We start from the raw sequence: 16,359 nt of genomic DNA, 5'->3' as shown, positions 1-16,359 counted from the left end.
TGAATGAGTCCCCATTCTGTTCCGTGGAAAGGAAGTCTGTCAAGGAGCGCTCCCCGCCAATCAGCAGGGAGGGACAGGAAGGTCCTTGTAGGCGGAAGCCCCCACCTCTAGGCTGTGGGAGGAAGATGAGGTTCTAATATCTGGCTCCGGATAAATTTCATAGGGAAAGGGCTAAGGCTGAATCATCCATATACTGAGCAACTCAAAACATCAGCGTCATAAGCCAACTCGGGGCAGTCACCCAGTGCCGGGCACTCTGCATCTCCTCCAGTTCTCATTAAAATGTTGCAGCACTGTCTTCATTATAGAAATTATGCAACCAAGGCTTTGTGTAGAGTTTATCTCATTCCCTAAATCACAGAACTAGTATGTGAAACATCTGTGTACTATAGAAAGGTCTTTTTTCCTAACCTCAAAGCCCATGTTTCCCACCATCTTGGGATGCAACTTTCTCAGTTGGAGAAGATGCGATGCCTTCTGTTCATTAGGTCATGGAATACAATGACAATTAGTAGCCTTTGCATTGAATATCACCAGCTGCATGGCCAGCCTCCATGTCTCCGTCTTGGCATACGTTTACAGAGATCACGACTTTGCAGGACTAGTGCCATTTTCTTCCTCTTGAAGATAAAGTAGAAATCCAGTGAAGTTGAGGTGCCCAAGACTGTTGACTGCAAAGGTTAAAAAGCTGGCTCCAAACCCGTACCTTTGCATATCTTACTCCAAAGACGGTTCCTTTTTACTGCGAGTTATCTCCCACACAGGCTTTTGTTAATCCAATGTCTTGGATTGATGGTTTTTCACTGGAAGAGATCTTGGCCCTACCTCCACCCAGGGGAATTGGGCTACTTCTGGAGACATTTTTCACTGTCATATCTGGGGGGAAGGGTGTTCACCACTGGCATCTATGAGTGGAGGCTAAGGGTGCTGCAAAATTTCCCACAATGCACAGGACCACTCCCCACCACAAAGAATGATCTGGCCTAAAATCTTGGTAAGTGTTGGGGAGCTCCTGAGGTGTCCTCTTCCTGTCAAGTCACACGATGTGCTTCATTTTCCCAGCAAAGATGTGTGACAGCATGTGCCAAGCACCCCCAATCAGGGAGGCTCCCCTGAGCCTCAGTGTCCAGGGTTTTTATCAGGAGCTTGTCAAATAGACATGGAGCAGCCATGTGATGGACCTCAACTACTCAAACCTTCATTAGCCCAAAGAGCAAACATAAGCACTCACCAGATATCACATTGCTCCCACAAACTGTCTTATCACACTGGGACTGGGTGGCCCAAGGCCACAGGCATCCCAGAATAGTCCCATCAGCTAGACTATTCCCAGGGCTGAGGACTCATCTCCCAGGACTTGAGTGAGGGCCAAGCCTAAAGACCAGCCTTCGGGAGGAATGTGAAAGATCTGGGATGCCCAGCCCCAATGAGGTAACCCTTTTCTGCCCAACACTATTTAAAAAAAGAAAAGAAAAGAAAAGATAATAGAGATGGTAAGCTCAGAATAGAACACAACGGTGATAATGGTGGTAGTGGTGAGGAGGAGGAGGAGGATGTAAGCCAAGACGTACTGCTGTGTTCGCTGACTCGAGAAGAAAAGATGAAGCTGAATTTAGTTATGAAAGAGGATAGAACGTGAGGCTCTTTGTCCTAGAGCAGGGGCCTGCAAACTTTTTCAGTTAAGAATCAGTTGGTCAATATTCTCAGCTTTACGAGCCATATGGTCTTTGCCTCAACTATTCAACTCTGCCGTTGTAGCGCAAAAGTAGCCATCAGTAACACACAAAGGAGTGGGCACAGCTGTGTTCCAATAAAACTTTATTTTAAAATGCAGACATTTAAATTTCAGGTAATTTTCGTGTGTCATGAAATAGTCATCTTCCTCTCCCCACTTCCCCACTACGGAAAAGGAGAAAGCCTTGGCCCCACTTTGCTGACCCTGGTTAGATATTCCAGTTTTGATAAACACAAAACTTATGCCCTGGGGAGGGTTTTTGTTTTGTTTTATGTTATTTGTGTGTGTGTGTGTGTGTGTGTGTGTGCGCACGTGCGTGCACGGACGTGTGTGTTTTAACATCCTCCTTCGGTAGGTAACACAGTACTGCATGAACCCACGAGGTTAGGTGGCTGTCACACAGTTGCATGATGTCCACTGAGGAAGAGCCAAAGAGAGAGGCTAAGTATATATTCACACATCTCACTGGCTTCAACTAATTCATCCTTTAACTCAGAGTTGCAGCACTGAGGGCCTGGGAAGTGCCAGGCACTGTGGTAGGTGCTGGGACAGCACCCCTTCCCTCCAGAATTTGGCAGGGCAGTGAATGATGCAGACGGATAAACTCGGGGTATAATAAAGGATGCTACCTCCCAGAATACTGGAAAACGGCAATTCTCCCTGCATGAAAAGAGGTGCCACAAGTTACATCTGGAAGGAGGAGTAAGAGTTTCCAGGGAAGAAAGCAGAGAGGAGATTCCTGTAGGAGTCTGGTAGAGCCCAAAGGAGTTTCTCAACCTTTATCTTCAGAATCCATTGAGAAAAGTTAAAAAAAAAAAACAAAAATAAATACAGATACTTGGTCTTCACTTGAAATGGGAATTTCTGAGGCAAAATCAGGTTCCTCTAAAGGCTGAGAAGTGTAGATCTGTTGAGATCAGAGAGTACCTGGCAGAGAAAAGTTACAAAAGACCTGATAAGACCAAACAAAGGAACCAGGATTCTGGAACTTATCCTTTGAGTGGTCAACAACCATTGAAAGCTCTCATTAAAAATTAAAATAATACAAAATTAAAATAAGCGAGAATACTTAGTGATGAGTTAGCACCCAGATCCACACTCAAAACCAGTAAGAGTCTTATCATGAGGAATATGTGTGAGCTAAGCCCTGGAAGATGGAAAGATGTAAGACCCCATTGGTGTCTGCCCGCCAAGCCCTCAGACGGGTGACTCCTGCCAGACCTCAGATTACCAGACGGCGGCCAGCTATTCTAAAACTTGTCTCCTGGTTTTGTCAAAAAGCAGATTACCAGAGATTTCAAAAATGAATTGATTTCGTTTTTTTCTTTATGTTTTAACTTGAATTGCCATTCTATCATGAACCATTTTTTCAAAGTTTTGTTTTGTTTTGTTTTGTTTTGCTTTTTTGCTTTTCACTTTCAGGGTTCTTTTCAAAATGTATGGTTCAGTGGTATTAGCCCAACCAATTAAGTTGTTGTGCAAACAGAGACAAATGGGCCAAATGTTGTTTAATACTCTTTATGTTAATTGTATCTAGAGACTCAGTCTCCAAGTATAATACGAAGCTGTCCCCTTTTCTTTTAGATGTGTAGTGTGGAAGAACCAACACACAAATGGCAAAATCCTCCTTAGATTAACTCCATTAATGACAGTTAATGCATTTCTAGAACTTCTCTGGAACTGTTACAACCCATTACAGTCAAAATATTGGTTTATGAAAAATTAATAAAGCCAGTGGAAATTGGAATCCAGCATCTGCATTAGCTATTTACACCAAAAGAATCAGCCAGAATTAATTATGCCGCATGCTACATTCTAATGAGTTTTTCATTAAACTGTATACCATTATGGAAGCTAAACAAGGATTATTCAAAGAATAATGCCAACGGCTGTTATTTTTTTGAGAGATTAAATTAGTTAATGGGTTATACATTTAAATCTGACACAGAGGTTAAGTGATGTACATTCATCACTGCATTAAACCCAGTATCATTTTAAAAACATGAACACCCCAACATCACCAATATTTCCCCTGGGGGAAAAATATAAATCTATTTGTATGTTTCTAGTGTTTGTTTAATATACATGTGATATTGCAAAGACTGAAGTCCTCTGTGTTATTTCTCTGTCATTTTCGAGAACAATTTCCACCAGGTGAAATAATCTATTTATTTTCAGCCTATGGGGGTGTGTGTGTGTGTGTGTGTGTGTGTGTGTGTGTGTGTGCGTGTGTGTGTGTTGGTGGTGTGGGAGGCATATTTAAACAAGTGAGTCTGATTACTCTTTGAGAGACTCAAAGTTGAAGTGTAGAATTTTCTACTCTCACCAAAGAATAAGGTCAGGACTTTAAACCTAGTCTGGGAAAGGAGGGAAACTCAACATGAATCTGTACAAGGCGGGACGGTATAGCTCAAGTGGTAGAGTGCATGCTTAGCATGGAGTTCAATCCCCAGTTCCTCCATATAAATAAATAAATCTAATTACCTCCCACCCCCTCCAAAAAATTGCTTAAAAAAGAAGGTGAATCTGTACAGCCATCCCACGAATATACCCCGTCCCTCCTAAAATACAGTTCTGTAACAGTAAGTGAAACATAAGCGGAGGCCACTAGGCAAGGCTTTCTAGAAGGCTTTTTGGTCTCTTGTAGCATCTTAGAGGTTCTTGGCCCTGGAAGAGGAGAGACAGAGAGTGAGGAAACCCATCTGGGCTCTTTGCAGAGATTTGTCAATTTCACTGCTTTCAGCCGAAGCACGATTTCTAATTTGTTTTTTCTCCTGAGCAGAGATTGTACACTAAAATAACTTGAGGAGCAGGCTGTGAGATCAGTAAGTGAAATGTGCAAATTGGGAAGGACATGTCTCAATTATAGGAGGAGTAGCTTCTCCCCATCACTCTGAGTGGCCCTGCCAGACAAGAATACTAGCCCCAACCCCTGTGGCCCCATCCCTGTCTCCTCAAGAGAAGCCAGACATCTGTCTTGTAAGGTTAAACCTCCCAAATTTAAGTGTTTGCAATTATTTCCCAGTCTTAAGATGTTTTCCATTAATTCTGTTATGTTTAGCATTATGTTAGTGGCCAAACAAAACTGTAGTTGTCAATTTGCTACTCTTTTCTTTAATAAAAAAAAGGGGGCCATATTTTGAGATTCCAAATAATAATAATCATTTTGTCCCTGTTTACAGATGTGAAAACCGAGGCTCAAGGATGTTAAATGAGGAGGTCAAAGAAACTTACAGTCAGTGAGGCTAGAAAACTAAACTAATTTTAAAAGTTTCCAAAGCCCATTCTTTTTCAGCCACGAAGTAACAACTTAAGGGTTCACTATTCCTCCTCTGTGTTTCCTTCCTCCGTGTCCTATTTCTATCTTGCAAGTGGGATTTTCTTATCTGCAGAAGCTACATCCTGCCCAGAGGCTTCCTTGGTTGGATTTAAAGCCCTATTGCAGATTCTGAAAGGTGATCAGGAGCTTCTAACATCTTTTCGCCTGGAAGAATCAGGTGTTTTTATCCAGAAGATGACTGCAGCATCTTTAGACATGGCTTTGTTGAAATGCAGATGGTGGAACATTTATCAGTCCAAGGTTGGAGAGGATGTTTAATCAACTGAGAACCAAGTATCATCATGGATAATGTTCATGAGAGCCTAAGCTTTGGAGTCATGCAAAGCTGGCTCAAATTTCAGTTTATCTCTCTCTCTCTCTCTCTCTTTTTTTTTTCTCTGAAACTTAGTTTCCTTGCAAGTTTAATAAGAAAAAATATTGTAAGGCATGTAAAGCGTATTTGGTCCAGGTCCAGAAACTCAGTGGCATCTTAATGGCCACTCTTATTAAATGCTGGCTGGCCTTGAGGATGGCTGTGTAGTCCTTGGCATTTCACTGTTGTTAGCAGCCCAGACATCCCTTGGGAGCTTATAAGAAATTCAGAATCTCAGGCCCCATCTCAGACCCACTAGATAAGAATCTGTATTTTAAAAAGGCCTCCCCCAACCCCATTGATACAGTGCATATTCACATCTGAGAAGCGAGGCTCTAGAGTGGCCCTTATCAATATATTGACACCCAGAACCCTGAATGCCAAATACCTTAGGAGATAAAATTTATTTTCATTGTTTTTGTTATAGTAGAAATGTTAGCTTCCCACAAATACCTCATGGGGCCATTTTTTTTTTCTCCTCGTTCCATTGTCTTAAACAACAATGAATTAAAAAGAAATTTTTGGCAAGTATTGGAAAAAAAAATGTCTTAAGATTATTTTGGGATGTTCATTTTAACGAAACTGAACTAAAATTAAATTTGGGGCACGTACTGATAAAATGATGCTTTCTGAAACTTTCAGAGGTGCTTATTAGCAGTTTTGTTCCAAACAGAAAGCAGGCATTAGACTAGGGGTCCCCAGGTGTATTCTGTAAAGGTCCAGATAGCAAATATTGTGGTCTTGGTGGACCCTGAGTTCTCTGTTCCAGTTGCTTGGCTCTGTGGTTGTAACATAACACAGCCATGAATAAGACACAAGTGACTGAGTACGGCTGTGTCCCAGTAAAACTTTATTGACGGATACTGAAGTTTGGCTTTTAGATAATTTTCACTTGTCACCAAATATTATTCTCCCATTGATTTTTTTCTCAGTTATATAAAAATGTAATCATTCCTAGCTCGTGGCCATACAAAAAGGGTGATAGGCTGGATTTGGCCGGAACACCACAGTTTGCCTACACCTAATTTAGAAGGATAACCTTAAATCCATGGCTTCAGAAATCTGGTTGGTTTAATTTGCTTTCAGCACCACAAAATTTTCTGTCTGTGTGACCTTGGACAAGATCCTAAAACTCTGTGTCTCAGTATCCTTTTCTGTTAAATGGGTATAATAATAGTACCTGTCTCATAGGGTTAACAGTAGGGGATAATCCAAATCTTCAGTAAGCAGTTTTTGGAGTTGTTACTGTAACATTTGAGGATACGGATACAGTATGTCTATCCTCGTCTTGAGTCAATCAAATATTTTCTCTGAAAGCTTCTATTAGCCTAAATTTTGGAGGCAGTTAAATGACAGTCAAGTGAGCCATTACATTTTTAAACAATAAAGAATCAGGGAGAAAGCTGTACAGATTCAATGTACTGTCCTTGCAGCTTCTATTCTGCAGTTATGTCAGAATAAAAAGTGAAAAGAAGAAAAAATGATGTGTTTCTAAATATTAGAAAAATCAAAACGTACCAAATAAATTGGAATGAGGGATTATTTACACTATAGACAGATTCACTCCAGGGCTCCTTCAAATATGGAAATCCCCTGGCACAATTAAAACATGATTTGATTTATACGAATTAAATATACATGCAACATTTTCTGCAGCGTCTGTGCCTAAATGGAAATACCTCTGTACTTAAAACGCTACCGTAACCCTTCAGAGAAGCTCATCTTTCAGGCATGTATAAAAGCTTTAGGTATTAGCTGTGAAAATATTCTTACATGGATTAGCTCAATGCTAGTCTATGTTCAAAAATGCGTAACTGGAAAAGTCAAAGTCGTCCACAGCCCATCGGGGCTTTGGATAAATTTGTCAATTGGAAGCAGCCAGCCTCCACTGGCAGGGACCACATGGCAGCCTCCCAGGCCTCTAAGTAGAACAGAGGTTTGATCCTTGTGTGACGTTTCATGGGGGGTGGTCCTCACGATAGCTCTTCACTGAACCTCAGGGCAGGGTTCAGGATAAGGCAGGTGAGTATATTGCTCTGCTGGGGCTCCCATGAAAAAATACCGCAGCCCGGGTGTGTCCAACAACACAAATTTATTTCCTTCAAGTACTGGAAGCTGGGAGTCTGAGGGGGAGTTGTTGGTGGGGTTGATTTTGTCTGAGACCTCTCTGCCTGATTTGTAGATGGTGGTCTTCTTGTGTCTTCACATAGTCTCCCCTCTGGGTCTGTGTCCTAATGAACCCTTCTTATGAGGACATCACTCATAGGGAACTAGCTTCTCCCCTAATTTTAACTAAATGACCTTTTTAAAGATGCCGTCTCCAAAGGCAGTGACACCCCGAGGTACTCGGGGTTACGACTTCGATGTGTGAATTTTGAGAGGGGGCATCATTCAACCCAGCGCAGTGGAGCAGGGACGGATGTGTCCTCTTCTGGACGGGAAACCAAGGGTGACCTCTCTAGGATTATGTAACTGGTGTTTTGTGTGTCTTCTTCCCCAGCCTGCCTCCGGGGAATTGGGCAGACTGGCTAGGACTAGGAGTTACTCTTTTTTTGTTTGAAATTCTCCAAAGCAAAGGCAGAATTAGTGCAATGTACCAAATGGTAAAAATAAAAAGTAAAGAAATTCTACCTCTTTGCCCGCAGACGTATTCAGACGAGCTATATTTAGCCATTTTCACTTTTCTCCTGAGTATGTGGAGATGACCTAAGACCTGGTTGATGCCAAGCGCATCTTGGAATCTGCAGAACAGCAGATTCGTCCGGGTTGCTGATGAAAGTTCAGATTTCTCATTGGCTAAGTCACACTTCTCAGGGGTAGGGCCTTGGAAGGCGTACCACTTCCAGTTCTCCCCAGGTGGTTCTTTTTTTCTTTTTAATTGAATTATAGTCAGTTCACAATGTGTCAATTTCTGGTGTACAGCAGAATGTTTCTGTCATACATACACATCCATCTATTCATTTTCATACCCTTTTTCGTTGTAGGTTATTGTAAGATATTGACTATGATTCCCTGTGCTATACACAAAAAACATGCTTATCTATTTTATATATAGTAGCTAATATCCCAGGTGGTTTCTTTAGGCTTTGAAGAATCTCTGATTTCAGGAAGGGAAGAACTCATGGCTGATGAGGTTTGGGAAACTGGCTCTTCTGCAGAGTTTTGCAAAGTGTGGTCCCCAGACAGCAGGAGACCTTATTAAAAATGCAAGTTCTCAGGCTCCACCCCAGACCTGTGGGGTCAGGAACACTGGGAATGGGGCCCAGTGTTAACCAGCCCTCCAGGGGATGCTGGTGATGCAGGTGGTTGTGAGAACCAATGGCGTCGGAGGACCCTGGGTGATCGCCACCCCCTTTCCTAAAGTACTGCTCCTGCAAGAAGGACGTCTGTGGGTTTCTGCTTTGTTCTTTCATTTATAACCAACATTTTCCTACTTTAATTCCAATTAAAAATAAAAAGCTTTAAAAATCATTCAGCAACGATGGAAGCAGGGAGAAGTCATTCACAGAGTGAGCGAAGGTCAAGGAACCCAGGTAGCTTGTTTTTCACTTTATTTGCCTCTGACTGATGCTAACTAAGGCTTTTCTGTAAATGACACCCTTGTTCTGTGCCTCCTTTTTCTATTAAAAAGGACTAATACTATCTGCCTCTTATTATTAGAGAGGGACCAATGCCGTGTAAACACTCCTTGGTAAATATTGAATAAAAGTTTCTTTTTTATATGAAATCAAAATATTATTTCCAGGAGTGATGACTATAACTATTGAACATTTTTCAGTTATGAGTGCAATACAAAGTCGAAAGATGGAATAAGTATTTTGCCAGAGTCTTAACGGTCACATCTAATAAAAATTGTTCCAAAATTACTTTGAAATTGTATTTATCTCAGCAAGCAAAGTAACTAATCATGTGGGCTACAGCTTACGGCTGATATTCAGAATCATTTCTTTGTTCTTTTTCTTGTGTATGTATTTGCTCTCGAATACGTGAGTACTAAGAGTTGCCTTTTTGTAAAGCATATGGGGTCCAGCAGGTGTGCCCCAGAACCCGCACAGTGGGCACAGAGTAGGTCACAGTGGCCGCCTGCTGAATGTGTGCGAGGACTCACAGCCCCACCTTTCCCTAGCATCGCCCTGGAGGCAGGAAGGCAGCTCTGGAATGACCCCCTGCACTCACTCACCATTTGCCTGTGGGGTTTTTTTCCCCATAGCTCTCTTTCCAGAGTTACGAAGTGCCAGAAAGGGGGAAATCTCTGCCCCCCATCCCTTCTGAGTTCTTGTGGCTGGTCTAATAATAAAATTGATGCAAGAGGGACCAACAGGAGAAAAAGAAACAAGTTTGTCTATGTGGGCACAGAAATCTCATAGAAACGGGACCTAAGAAGTGCAGCTTTTATACTTTTTAGACAAAGAAGTAATAGATGTGTGAGGAATTGACAGAAAAAAATTCAAGTTTGGGGCCGCAAAATTACTAAAGAATCTAAACAGGGTGATGGCTTGGGGGAGTACATTAAAGAAGACACAGGATTTGTTTATAGAGGCTTCTTGGTCTGAATTCCCTGTCTCTGATGGTGGGCGTCTTTCTATCTTGAGATGCTGGGTGTGGACCCTTCACGTGAGAGATTTACTTCCTGCTTTAAGGGAGACAGAGAGGAGGGTCAGAGTATCTCTCTGCCATCAGCTCTGTCTAAAGTAACTTTAACTCAGAATAATCAATCTGCCACTGGGGCACATGTGGAGGTGGCCTGCCCTGGGTCCCCACGTAGCCCAGGTGCCATCAGGAAAGCAGGGCTCCAGCACAGATCTCTGCTTTCAAGTGACTCTGGACTAGCACATGGTAAATGTCCGTGGAGGAACAGAGACCACATGACACACACACACCCTCACACAGCAGATGCTCCTGAGTTCCCATTGGCTCTTAGATATTTTATAAAGTCTTTTTGTTATTCTTTGTGATTTTGTTTTTTGTTTTGTTTTGTTTGCATTTCAACAGAGATAAGAGCATCCTTCTCCAAATCTCCTCGCCCATCTTCATCTTGTTATGATGAAGTGAGTCAGTCACTCCCAGTTGCTAGGTGGTTGGAATGTTTCTCTGACATTTTTTTTTTTTTAATTTAGGAATTACAGTAAGGGCCTCGGCATTCACACTGGGCAGTTTTGGAGCTCTGCCTTTTGGATGCTCAAACGGAAGAGCGGACCTTGCAAAGCAGCCTTTCTTTTTTTCCTTCCCCTCTAACATTCTAATTTTATTTCTTGAATGTGTTACAGGGCTGCCTACGAGAATCCCTTCCTGTAGCTTTTCTCCTCAGTTGCTTCCTGCCTCTTAGCTTAGGTCCCTGGACCCACAGGGATGAGTAAGACATGATTCCCCATCTCTTGGAGTTCATTGCATCCATAAGAAAGACGCTGGTTAAGTGAGACCATTGCAGCACAGTCTCAGAAAGCAGAGGAGGAAAACTGAAACTGGCCAGGTGAAGGTAAATAGCTCCGGTTTCTAGGAGGAGGAGAAGCCAGAGCCAAGGCCCCTAGACAATTCTAGAGGGAGGAAAAGGCCTCCGGGGAGAAGAACCAGCCTGAGCAAAAGCCTGGAGGTGTGAAACTGCACCTTGTTCCAGTTGACTTGAGTCCAATTTTCTCACCTATATGTTGGCAGTGGAGTAAAAATTGGAGACACTTTCTCCTTTCTGTCTGTGGTAGGGAGCACCCCTGCCGGGCTTCTCCCTGCCCCCTAGGGGCCAGGAATGGGCCCCTGCGTTGTGGGGAGTCCCCAGGCGAGGAGGAAGGGTGGGGCTGCCCCGTCTGCAACGTGGACCCCGGCTCACCCTCTCCCGAGGGAGGCTTCAAATCCTGCCTGAGCGCGACCTCTTGCCAGAATTGGGGATGCTGATGAACGTGGTGTCCTGAGTAATGAGTGAGCGTGACAGGCTTGGGAAAGGCTCTGATGACCCTGAGATCACCGCCTGTCACAGGCAGCCCCATGCCTGCCAGCTGCACACAGAGTCAACAATGTTCCAGGAAATGGATGACCAGGCTGCCCAGGTTTCAGTCAGACTGGATGAGCCAACCGTCAAAGAACTAGAAAAGAGGAGGACTCAAAACCATCTGTGGACTGCAGACGTGCAGATTCCCAGCTATAAACAGGGAGGGTTTATAACCTCTCGAAGGGGCAGAAAGGTTGGCTGGGGAAAGCACTCTTATTAGCAAAGAAAGTAGAAATGAAGAGGTCTTTGAAAACATAATAATTCAATCATATTCATTAACCCCTCTGAGGGCCAGGCATTTTGCTAGGGGCTGGGGATAAAGAGATGTGAGTATGACTTGGCTCTCATCCTGGAGGATTCTAGCTGAGACCAATGTGAAAATTTAAAGTTGCAATATAGCATAGCCAAGAATCTACTAGGGAGTTTTATTTTTTTAAGTGTGATAGAAGCATAGAAGATGGAGTAATTAATTAAGTCCTGGGGACTGGGAAGAGAGGAGGTGACTTTTAAAGGATGCAGATGGGTTGGAGTAGGGGAGAGCCATTTTTCAATTGAACCGCATGTAATTGCCAGTGTTCAACCCACTTGACATGAGAAAGATCAGTTTCATACGGTTTAACCTAGCAATAAGAGCAGGAAAAGGACAAAGGTCTCATCCTGTCCACCAACACTGATCCAATAATCGTATTAATAATAATAATAATAAAAAGTAATTAATGATAATAACAATATAATATAGTAATAATAGTAACTGCCTAGAAACTGTGTTAAGAATGATCCTGAGGATTCCAGGCTAATAGGAAGGGATACTCTTGGAACTAATGAATGGCTTCACCTGGCTAAGAATGGGTAGATAGTGGTATAAATTGAGAGTAGCCACCATCCTTAAATTTTAAGGAGCTTTAAAGCAAAGGCACGGAAGTCCGAGAAGTACAGGATCTTGCCATGGTTATAGACAGTTCATGGTAGTCGGAGGTAGAAGGTCTACGCTGAGGGGTTCGGGAGACTCACGGGAAATCTCCGTCGATGCTGTATCGCAAAGTGCCTTGAATGACCATGTAAAGACTCCTCACACTGCTGCCTGTTCCTTATTATCTATTTGACTTACTTTTTCAACAAACACACATCACTTGCCCCCACTCAAAAAAATGCACAGAGGTCACAGTGTTCTTCTTTGCTGCTTTGGTTTTGTTTAATTCAAAGCTTTCTTGTAAGAAAAGGTCACAGAGTACTAAGAGAACATACAATAAGTACTTTGCAAATTAAATTGGAGGATGTTTTTAGGTAAAATAAAAACCAAGTCCTGTGATAGTACAGATTTTGTTTTACAAAGGTCAAAACCATTGCATAAAGTTATTTTTTTCTCTTTCTTTTTTTTTTTTTTTTTGCTGCTAAGAGGCCATCCAAAGGAGTTATTTCAGTTGAGTTTCTCAGGATCGACAGTGTAAGAAAATTAGGAAGGCTTCATCATGCCCTTCCAAGATTTAGCTTTCTAGAGAAAATCTGTGTTATGTCGTAGTGGGATTCACTAAATTACAGAGTAGTATTTAAAATTGACCCTAAGGTTTCAACTGCTGAAATGCCCTTCTGGGTATGTTTTGGCTACAATTATATTATTTTTCTGTGGAAACTTAGCCACCCCCAAGAAACTTCAGATCTCACTTTTAATGTGATTTTTAACCAGGGAGCTTCCTTATGATGGGCCACCCCCTCCCCCTTCCCCAGAAGATTCTGATTTGGTAGCGCTCTGTATATCCTGTAGAAATAGTAGCATCTCTGAGATTTCTAGCACCGAGCACAAGCTTGTAAGTGACCCCTGCGAAGTCAGAATGAACTTCCCTAATAAAGCAGAACAGGAGTTAGGACATGTCTTTCCTGGTGGGCGTTCTGCCTCCTGTGGGTTGATTTTAGACCCCATGCCCCATGATCTGGTGTCCCCTTTGTTTTCTCTGGACCCTCATGCTATGAGAGTTTCCTGCCAGAATGGAAAAAAACCTACCGAGGAAAAATTAGACCATATGAAGTGTCGTCTCACGTGTTGTGATACACTCTGTTCAAATAAAGTAGAAAGAAGAAGAACTATCAGTTTAGCAAAGGTTGATCATGACTCAGGTCCACCCAGACTCTGTATATTTACTACTGGAGAGGGTTCATTAATTGCACTCTTATATCCAGGCTTTTGTGGGAGGAGAGGATGGAAGGGGGTGCTCTTCTCCACTGATAAGCATGGGACACCAGGTTTAATGTGAGAAGGATTCGGGGACATTCCTTCAGATAGAACTTCTGTCCACGGGCTAGTTCTCCTTGTCAAAGTTTGGATGGAGTTGACCTCGTGATGGGGGAAGGAGAGATGGCTTAGGGATTGCGATAGTCTTTCTTTTACCTGGACGTAATGTACCAAGTCTAGAGAAACACAGGGAACAGAGGGTAGAATTTGGGGGAAATGTCTCAGGCCTCCTCAGGCAACCCCTGTGTTTTGGTTTGGTACCTGAAAGACAGTGGTGACCTCCTTTGGAACTGTGTCTGGTTTTGTAGCTCAGGAAGGATTATTGTCTCTTAATGCCACGCCTTGGCAGTCCCTCTCTGCTTGGCAAACCCCTCCCTCACTCTGGACGTTTTAACGGCATTTTGTTGACACTGGGAAAGATATCAAAAGATTGTAGAACCCCTCCCTAGGGCAAGGCTCCAGGGATCTAGGTGAGCCGACTGGAAGGCAGGGCTGCTTCTCCCGGGAGATTGCTTCCCAGTGGTGGTGATGACAGGAAGATACAGAGACAAATGGAGGTTGTCCTTGCCCAGCTAGGGAAGGGGACAGAAACCACAGGAACCTATTTCCATCATCAGAAATGGCCCCCTCAGAAGTCTCTCTCATTCTTTCCCAAGTCTTTGAGTTTCAGCCTCGCAGCAGCAGGAGAGCAGAATTGACACCCTGAAGACTGGTCATCCTTGGAGAGGGTGGCGGTGGTTCACAATATGTCACAGATTGAGGCGAGAGCTCAGGAATCCACCACTCTTCCCCGCTGTAAAATTCCACTTTGCAAGGAGAAGCCCAACGCCCTTTGCTTTAGGTCAGGCGGAGGCACGTCATCACTGCAGTGCAGCCTGGGTCCGCGGCCTTAGTGAAGCAGCCTCTCCTGCTGGAAGGCAGAGAGATTTAGGGAAGAAACGGGAAATGCAGAGTCAAAGGCGGTCTCACCCGAGCCCAGCCTGGGTCCAGGATGAGGCACAGGGATGGCAAAGTTGCATTTCTTTCTTCCCTGCTTTACTTCCATTCTTCCCCTGAAGAACTGCTTCAGAAAAACTAAAGTAGAGGCAAAGAAAACTTTTCTCTAAATCTATTAGTGCGTGTGCTTACCATTTATTCAGTGATTATTCCATGCCAGCCCCTGTGCTGGGCGCATCTCCAGTTGTACGATTCCTAACCCTTCCAGGAGGTAGGTATATTCACCCCTGTTTTCCAGATGAGAATCCCAAGGCACAGAGAGGTATAGTGACTTACCAAGATCACACAGCTAAGCCCTATCTGAGTCAACTCCCTCTGATATTTCTGAAGCTCTATTTTGAGTATGTCACACAGCCTCCATTTCTGATCAGAAATCAGACCCCTCCGCTCAAACCCCACTTGCAAAGGCATGCCATGCCTGGTGGGCGGGGCGGGTGGGTTTCCACCGATTCCCTTCGTCTAAGGCTGGGGGCTTCCGTGGGTGTGCCCAGTCTGCGCTCAAGGGATGTGGCTGTGCTTTCGTCTCTCTGCCTTTCTCCTGTGCGTTGCCGTGATCTCGCAGGTGTAGCGCTCCTGTTCCCGAACCAGATACCATCTATCTCTCTCTCTCTCGTAGGCACGGTGCTGTTGTGCCAGGCAAACCAGGAGGGATCTTCCATGTACAGTGCCCCCAGTTCACTTGTATATACTTCCGCAAGTAAGCCCGCTGTTGTGGCTCTTTTTGTTTTGTGACATAAATCTGAGTCCAATCACCTTCCCTGCCATGTAAGTTCTCGCTCCCTCCCCCTGCACACCCCCACCCCTCCCTTGTGGCTCTCTGCGAGGTGAAGTTGATTCTCATACGCATGTCTCTGTTTCCCCTGTTGCCTTAGCATCTAACCCCTCTGCTCATCATGTCTGAATCCTCACTTCCCGGATGTCCCAGCCATTCTCTGTGAGACCTCTGTCAGGAGTGGGTCCAACGGATGGGAGATGGGGTGTGGGGTTGGGGGCAGGGAGATGGGGGGGGTATCGCTCATTGCCTGCCTTCTGCCACAGCTTTGCAAATGAATATGAAAATAATTTGAATAAAATATGCAGGCCATCCAAGTGGCCCCCTACACTAGGAACGGTGCTTGGCCAGCGCTCCTGAGCACAGTTTACTCATTATGGGAACTATTACTGCCTGTGGCCAGTGACTTGCTTGCAAGGCTGTGTTATCTTTGTGATTCCACTGAGGAGGAGGAAATGAGAGAAAAACGTGGTTCTCTCCATTTAACGGGGGAGCAGGGGGAAGGGAAATAATAATAAAAAAGCACTTTGATAGATATGATTACAGCCATGATGGGCCAGGGGAAGGAGACCAAAAATAAACACAGAAGACAGATCTCAGTGTTGGCAAGGGAAAAAAACAAGGATTTTTCTGCCTGGGGCAGATCCTCTGGGGTGGGTCCACCCCCGGGATGGAGAATGCCCCGCACCCTACCCCAATTCCCAGAACAGGTTGAAAAATGAAAGTTCTTACTGATTCCACCATGGTTCTCCATCTGGTGTGCCCCTCTTCAAAGTCCCCCAGCCCAGCCGCGACCTTACCATCTGTTTCATACAGTGTGTCTACACCCTACAAAGTCCCCACAACTGCCAAACGGGTCCTCACTGGGATCAGTGATCAAAAGTGAGTCTGAAGGTGCCGGGGGAAATTAGGCTGCTTCTGAGACTGGCTAGAGAAGAGGCCAGATGGAGAGCAGAA

General features: G+C 44.0%; 1 protein-coding gene across 3 annotated transcripts in view; it reads left to right on the top strand.

Moving 5' to 3' along the window:
- RBFOX1 (RNA binding fox-1 homolog 1) overlaps window positions 1–16,359 on the top strand; it is a 1,384,890-nt gene that overhangs the window by 1,292,769 nt on the left and 75,762 nt on the right. For all 3 annotated transcript variants that reach the window (XM_072942258.1, XM_072942257.1, XM_072942259.1), the window contains one exon: window positions 15,247–15,327. In XM_072942258.1, the coding sequence (XP_072798359.1) occupies window positions 15,247–15,327 (81 nt within the window). The remainder of the gene's footprint in view (window positions 1–15,246; window positions 15,328–16,359) is intronic.

This window comes from Vicugna pacos, chromosome 18, assembly GCF_048564905.1.
Source record: "Vicugna pacos chromosome 18, VicPac4, whole genome shotgun sequence".
NCBI lineage: Eukaryota > Metazoa > Chordata > Mammalia > Artiodactyla > Camelidae > Vicugna > Vicugna pacos.
The sequence above is the reverse complement of the archived record's forward strand: the minus strand, read 5'-3'. Positions and strand labels throughout refer to the sequence as shown.